Source organism: Vanacampus margaritifer, chromosome 14 (assembly GCF_051991255.1).
Source record: "Vanacampus margaritifer isolate UIUO_Vmar chromosome 14, RoL_Vmar_1.0, whole genome shotgun sequence".
NCBI lineage: Eukaryota > Metazoa > Chordata > Actinopteri > Syngnathiformes > Syngnathidae > Vanacampus > Vanacampus margaritifer.
The window spans coordinates 9,961,498-9,969,294 of NC_135445.1; the positions used below are offsets into that span (position 1 = coordinate 9,961,498).

Below are 7,797 nucleotides of genomic sequence, written 5' to 3' on the forward strand. Positions count from 1 at the left end.
AACAGCAAGAGGGTCAATTAAAACACACTTTGAGTACTTATTGCTCAACTTTCAAGTGTCATTTTTCTACAAACACCAACTCAAGATGTAGTGTCAATTACATTTGATTTGACACAAAATATGTTTTTATATTTATTTATTTTTTTGTGTGTTGATTGCACTGGTTGTTTTTATATAGTTTGTTGGTTGTTTGTATTTGCATGATTTAATGGGACAATAAAAATCAGGGCTTTATTGTCTTTTCATTCCGTACGTGGGTTCCTTTAAATATTTGTCTCTACTCGTTATTCCACTCTACTTACCACAGTGCATCTTTTTTTCAACCTAGCACACATGTAATTGTAATTATTTACAAGAAAAATAAAACATCCTATTGCTGTGAAATAATCAGTCACCATTTTAAAAAAAAAAAGAATTGCATTTCATCTATTTAATCAAACACTTGTGCATTAAAATGCCTTCAGTATACAAAGTAAAATACATAAATATATTCCTGTAACTATTATGCAGCTGGATATTTTTTGATTAAACATTCAAGCTTTGCATTATGCTGCAAATACTCGAGTTGCTCATCCGTACGGACGATCGCAAATTAATCCCTGCTTTTTCCAAAAATAGATTGCACAACATGTTGGATAGATGCTCCTTGTGCCTACAGTCGAGGTGCCCTTAAGCAAGGCATGAATCACTGCCACATCATGTGTCAACTCAGGGGTGCAACACTTTACTCTGGCATCTTTGGCGTACCTGCATATGTGGTCTGATTCTGTGTGGCGTGCAACAAAAACACACAACCCAAACTGAATTTCATAATTAAATCATAAATGCATGCAAATATTGCCTTTTAACGCAGAGCACTGTGAAAATATAAGCTATAAGTAACCTACATTCTCGCTCTTAGTAACAAAACAGGTGATTTTTGATGTATAGAATAGTAAGAGGAAACTAAACAGTAGTATTTTGAGTCAACTTAACATGATTTCAGTATTTAGTCTGGATTTGACTCTTTCTAGAGGTCAAGCCGCTGTTTTTTTGTTCGCTGTCAGCAAGGTATTCCAAGCTTGCAGAGCAAAACAGACATCCATAGATATTAAGCTTAAATCCGGCAGAGCCAACCTAGGGATAAACATGGAGTGCCATTCCTGAGTAGCATAATACTTTTGTCTTATTATGTCTTATACAGTACATGCTCGGAGAAAGAAAACAGCAGGCGGTACTTAATGGATGTACATTCGGCAAGGCAGTGCGGATGCACGAACAGTCAGCAGCCGCCGCTCCAATCAGTCACCGAAATCCGGGATGTCATCGTAGGAGTAACCTCGGTATCCCTTGGCGGCGTAGTAAGCGATTCTCAAATGGTAAAATCCAGGAAGGAAAACAAGAAGCCCTATGATGATGACAGGAATGGTACGATCTGGGTGCTGAGGATTTGCAAAGAAAACAAAACAGACCATGCGTTAGCTCCACAGTGGTCAGTGATCAGTGTGGCCTGCTGGGTTCTATTTACAGACGTGTTGTTGCTTGCCCGCAAACTGTAAGCTGTGAAGCAGACATGCTCACTACTGCTGGTTTGGTTTTGGTTTCATGTTTGCAACAGGAAACGACAAACCACGGTAAGTTGGGTGTTTTTGTTCACCACAAGATGGCAGTGCTGAGCACTGTTTACCTTAGCCTATATTGTTCCTTAATAGGACATAGGTTTACCTTGATGATTTTTGAGATTGAGATTTCTGTCTTTTTGTTTTTAGCTCCTTTTATCCTATTGTCCTTTAGATTTGCTTTTAGCCTGTTTTGTTGCTATCTTTTAGCCAAATCATTTTGTTGTTGTTTAGCGTTTGGCTCCAGTGTTTCCTTGTGGTGGGGGCCTCCGCACTGGGAGGGGTTGCTGGGCCTACTCTTTTTTTTTTTCTTTTTATATTGTACTATGGATTTTTTAATTATGCAGCACTTAGAGTTGCACTTTTATGTATGAAAAGTGCTATATAAATAAAGTTTGACTTCATTTGATTTGATTAAAATAAAATATTAAACACGTCAACGTAATGACTCCAAAGCAATACTGTCACAGTTGATGCAACTACATTACCCTTTCGTTGCCCTCTTATGCGCTCAACTCTAAACATTATTCCTCCCATAATCCATTGTCTAATCTAAAAGATATTGTTCGCGTGTGTTTTTTTAAATGGCGTTGCCTCTATGTCAGAGCACATTTTCTGCAAACACAATCTGCAGCCTGGAAAACAGTCACATTAACCTCCTACTGATAATTACAAATTTGATACGTTCAGACTGTTATCTCCCACATGGAGATGTGAATTTCGGAAGTAGAAGGCACAGTGGGGGATCCACGGGGGTTGGCACCCCAGGGTATAAAACATCAGACTCATTTTTTAACATACACTAAACTGTGGTAGCCTAAAAAGGAACATAGATGAAAACTGGCAGGAGTAGAATAAAATGCAGAAGCAACTCTTTAATTACATTTATTTTTAAAGCAGGATTAACTGTAGCGGCAGTGTTTTAATTACCGGATCGGGACCTGGTAATTAACACTAAAATTAAAAACTGTGATTTGTAGAAAAACATATACATGTACCTTTTCAAACATCTAAGGAGACGTCAGTTAAATACAGAACATACAGTAAAGGTTGGGAAACACTATAGACAGAATAATGCTACAAAAAAAAAAAATCCCGCAAATAACCAAGGACAGCTAAAAAATAAATAAATCAATGATTAGGTGAATATGCAAATACAATATTTACAATTAACTTCATTGTTTTCTATATTAATACGTACCAGCAAAAGATGTGCCTAACATTGGCTTCACGTGCTGAAAATTATCGCACTAAATCGCACTTGTTTTGAGTTCATTTGCAACCTGTTTTGGCAGCAAACTACCGTTTTTTTCAGTTACTAAAGTGAAAGTTGATAAAAAAAAAGTTGTCTCTATTAAGTCACAGCAGCCAATTTGTCCAATGAGGCTGTCTGTCTGAACTCTATATCAGATGCACCCATATATTTTTCAACTATTGGCTGAACTGGTCTCTAATTATTGCACATTTGAAGAAACTACACTCTAAAAATAGATTGGTTGAAAAAAAAAACTACCAATCTAGTAGATTAAGCTCATATTGGCTTGATTAACCAATAAATTGGTCAGACATTGACTATTCCGGGTGGTTACGGGCATACCAATTTTTTGGGTTAGCCAAACAACCAATGAAATTGGTTACATTAGAAAGTAAGTCTAAATAGATCACTTGGAAATATATTTATTGTATCCATTTATTGTATTCTAAATGTATTTATTAATTATTAGAAGTGATTACGACATATAGTAAATATAGCGTTTAAAAATAAAAATGTGTGTCTACATTGATCACTAGGCGTGACCAGCTCAGTGGGCCTAGTGGAGCGTCTACCCTGAGACACGGAGGTTGTGGGTTCAATTGCCAAAGACTATAAAAATGGGACCCATTTGCCTCCGTGCTTGACACGCAGCATTAAGGGTTGGAATTTGGGGGTTAGATCACCAAATGAATACCGAGTGCGGCCCCCGCTGCTGCTCACTGCTCCCTCGGGGGATGGGTCAAATGCAGAGAACGGATTTCACCGCATTTAGGCGGGTGTGGTAATCAATGGTACTTTTGGAATGGAAGACAGATTAACCAATATCTTGGTCAGAATGACCAATTTGTATCGGTTAGCCCCATCACCGATATATGCCACCAATATAATGATAATGTGCTGTTACGTAATTTCATATTTCTTTCGTGAGACGGGGGGGGAAGAAATGGGGTGAAGGAACTTCCAAGCTACCGCAATGAAAAATGTGTTTGGTCTGTTGCTTTATTTAACTCACCTCCACCTCAATGGTGCCTGACAGAAGAAGGGCCCCGAAGACGATGAGTAAGGAGCCAACCAAAAAGAGGAAGACTGCCAGTGCGATTGCCTTGTAGGGGACCTTTGGAGGACTTTTCTTAAACTGTAAAGGAACAAATTGATTTATTTTTGAACTGCCTAACATTGCAGCCACGCTGCACTGACTTCTCTGTAATAGAAGATTGCTCGCATTTCCACAGAAAGTAAATAAGCAGGTGTTAAAAAGACATCATAAAAAGCTGTTCTTATCTCTCATCATTTGTCCTTTTTGCAACTGGGGACTTGCAATTTCCTCCACAATTGCCTATGAATTCTGGGAAATTACTGAAATAAGTGCATACCAATAGTTAACATGACCTTCTAGTTGCACCGTGACATCACTGCGGGATTATTGTTCAAAATCTACGATCACTCACTATATTGCTGAGAGTGGGGTGAGATATACGACACATTTATACCTCACCTTCACCAAATTAGCCACATGCTGTTCTTTGACTGAGTCAGCTCTGTTGATAAATGGCGATGCTATTGTGCCGTTTTGCAGCATGTAGCATTTTTTGTTGCAGGACCACAGTGAATTATGGCGACTGCTTGACTCAGCATTTACACCATAAAGACTGACCAATCAACAGGCTGGAGGGAGGAAGGTGACAAGCAAGGGGGCTTTACATTTCCGCCTGTTAACTACTTTTGTGTTCTGCCAAGGGATTTTGGATTACAGACTTTGGTGATCTGTTGACAGTATGTGTTTTGGTTTAATTGATGATTTATAAAGTTCATCTTTAGTAATGTAAAGGGGGTCTTCACTACTTCATTGACCTTCTTGGACCTGAAGTAACTGTCCACCAGGGGCAGCCAAACAGTCCCTCAGAGGCTAAGGCTGTTACTGTCAAGAGTGGCTCTATCATTCACACAGGCTCACTTCCTTGCTCTCTTTTGCCCATTTTGACGAACTCCCCTTCATTATATGGCTTCTTAGCCTGTGCAATGTTCCAAGCAAGTTGATAATAGTGCTTTTGGGGGCGGGGGGAAACGGTCTCTACTTTTCGGCCTGACCTTTCAAAGTGAGCAACTTGTGCTTGTAGAAATTATGTCCCCTTTGGAGATTCTTGGTTAATGCTTGTATGAAGTGAACAAAAGTGGCACTGAAGATTTGAAGCCTAAGGCAGAATGGATTGTTATTATGTACAACAAAAAGTATTTATCAATGGTTCCTCCATTGCCCTCATGCCATTGCCAGTAAATAAATTCACCAAAATAACATTAAAATGCTCCCCCAGTTTCATATTTGTTTTTAATACATACTGATTGGGGTTGATGACGCTGTACCAGGCATGCCAAACACAGTGTTTCATGATGGAATAAAATGTGTAAATATGTATGTCTTTTTGGATGGCATGTCTGGAAAAAAAATGCTCACAGCCAAGAAAGTGAATCTTGTACCTGTAATTCAATGTATCCGTCATCATCTGCAGCTAGACGCGAGTATTTGACCTTGTTGAGCACGCCAGTATCTAGCACATTGCCTCTGCTCGCTTTCATTGCGGCGAAGGAACTGTATTGAGAGACACACACACACGGAAATATCACCTTGCTTTGATTTATCCATTATCATATTATTTGTCCGGTGCAATGCAAGATGAAGCTGCAATCTACATTGAATTTTTGTGAGTCTTTTTTTTTTTTTACAGTAAAATATTCATTAGAAAAAAAAACGTATGCAAAAGTATTATTCTGGGCTAAGAACCTAATAACATCTGAGATTTCTAAACCACCCTTCCAAAACTCATTTAACAGTATCTCAAGGGGGTAATTAATGTCCGCATGTGTTATGTTATGTGTTAATATTTCCAAGAAGCGGCAAAACATGTAGCAGAATATGAGATCTATGTACAGTAGATATACAGTAACTGTTTCTGTCTGACATTTTAATATTTTCTTGATTCATAGGGTACCATAAACCATGAATTATTAAGTGTTTTTTGAGTTGTTGACCTTTAAAAAAAAACAAAAACTGCTATAGACTGTAGAAAAGCAGTCAATGCAGTTTAGGCGCATGACTTACGTGCAGGTGGCGTGGGTTTAGTTGTCACTCAGGGATGGCATGGATGTCAGCACTAATGGTTGTCTGTCTCTACATCTGTCTTGTAATTGATAAGCAGGATGAACAATGGATTGACTTTAGAACAGTGGTTCTCAAACTGGTGTCTGGGGAGCACCGGGGTCAAAAAAATAATTTGCAATAAATGATGGTGTATCTTTTTTTTTTTCTTTTTTCTTTTTAAACGTGCACATCTACGTTAAGGAACCGGCGCGGCAATAAAATAAACAGGCTATAAGCAAATGACTCCACTGTACCTTTGCTTTTGGCCAATTTAAATCTCTGATACAACTGTAACCCATCCAATAATTATTTTCTCATGAAGAGTTGTACATGTGAGACAAGGCGACCGTGTGGTGCAAGGCATCTACTTCGGGTCAAAGTTTGGTGGATAAACTACTAAGTTAGTAACAGACTGCACTTTCAAAAATCATTTCCTCTCTTTCACTGTAGTCCAGTGGAAACGGATGACATTTGGTGTGTATATGGTACATGCAACAGGCATAGTCCTATCCTTAAACAAACACACACACAAATGTTCAAGAAAGGCAAAAATCCGCTTAGGAAAACTTATTAGAAAAAATACTGACGTGCCCTGTAGCCTATTCTGCTTATTCTATCTGTCAGCGATCAGCAAGGACGTCATTATTACGCGTATCTTACGTGATAATTTTGTCATCATCTTACATAATGCTGCTTTGAAAGTTGACAAATAACTTTTTGCTATTTATTTTTCTTTCATACCTTCAGCTGGGGTAGACGAGCCGTCAATATTCTGACTGCTATGTTTGCAGCACCATAATGTTGTTGTGACTCTCGCCCACTTCCTCATTACGCTGTTTGCGCATGCGCACGAGACGTGCGTGTTGAGTCCAGAACTTTTTTCCCCCTATCTTAATTGTTTCATTTTATAATGAGAAAACAACATATCTTGATGGAAAGTGACAAATTCATGCTATAACGTAAAAACATAACTTAGTACTGATATTTTTTATGTGTATGTACTGAACATACAATTTTATTGTACAATGACAGTAGAATTGTATTGAAAAAGATTTAAAATATTGAAAACAACTAAAATGATCTATCTATTTATCTTGTGTGTTTCTTGGTTCAACATAACATTGGTTCAGATCAGAACAGTTTCCTATGTTGTTCCCTTTGGATTTTCTAATGAGCTGATTCATGGTTCCAATATTCACAGCAAGTCGTCCAGGACCTGAAGTAACTAAGCAGCCCCACACCATCATACCACCAACACCACCACCATGTTTGAATGACATATCAGCTGCTATAAGGCCCAACTCACCCAGGGCCCTAATGAGGACAAGCACTTTTGAAGAAGCCATTTTCTTTTAGATTGATTTCTCTTCCTCCTTTGTATGTACAATTTCATTAAAATGCTTTCACAGGAAGTATTACTATGTATTGCAATCTTTTAAGTCCGATTACGCTCTCTGCCATTTCAAAATGTAAAAAGGTTTACTGGGAAGTAAATGCATCTTACATTGTACTTACTTCAAAGGGAATAAATCATACCATTCAAGCATGGCAAAAGTAGATCACATGCCACCAGTGCCTGGAATATAGAGTTTGAGTTCACAAATTATCATTCAAGCGAAATCATTATTATGCTGCCGCATGTACTGTGTAATGGTGGCAGAGGACGACGGGAGTATTGTAGGCCTCCTGAATGTCATTGAAGAGCATCATTTGTTTTAATAGAATCTGTGTTTTTAGGTCAGAGTTCACAGATCAACCTCTCAGAAACATGAAAAAAAAAAGACCAAATAAATACTGTGATTGGAAAG

At 38.2% G+C, this 7,797-nt stretch overlaps 1 protein-coding gene across 5 annotated transcripts; it reads right to left on the bottom strand.

Annotated features, from left to right (window-relative positions):
- Positions 1 to 397: 397 nt before the first annotated feature.
- LOC144033940 (transmembrane protein 230-like) lies at positions 398 to 6,841 on the bottom strand. Of its 5 annotated transcripts, none has more exons than XM_077542362.1 (5): positions 6,731 to 6,841; positions 5,951 to 6,029; positions 5,329 to 5,440; positions 3,866 to 3,988; positions 398 to 1,421 (listed from the first exon to the last, which is right to left on the bottom strand). In XM_077542362.1, the coding sequence occupies exons 3-5, from the start codon at positions 5,425 to 5,427 to the stop codon at positions 1,281 to 1,283; spliced, it is 363 nt and encodes a 120-aa protein (XP_077398488.1). In that variant the 5' UTR covers positions 5,428 to 5,440; positions 5,951 to 6,029; positions 6,731 to 6,841; the 3' UTR covers positions 398 to 1,280. The 5 variants fall into 5 exon arrangements, with proteins under 5 accessions (XP_077398488.1, XP_077398491.1, XP_077398490.1 ...); XM_077542365.1 differs by having other exon boundaries at positions 5,951 to 6,025; positions 6,731 to 6,808; XM_077542364.1 differs by having other exon boundaries at positions 5,951 to 6,093; positions 6,731 to 6,808.
- Positions 6,842 to 7,797: the final 956 nt, after the last annotated feature.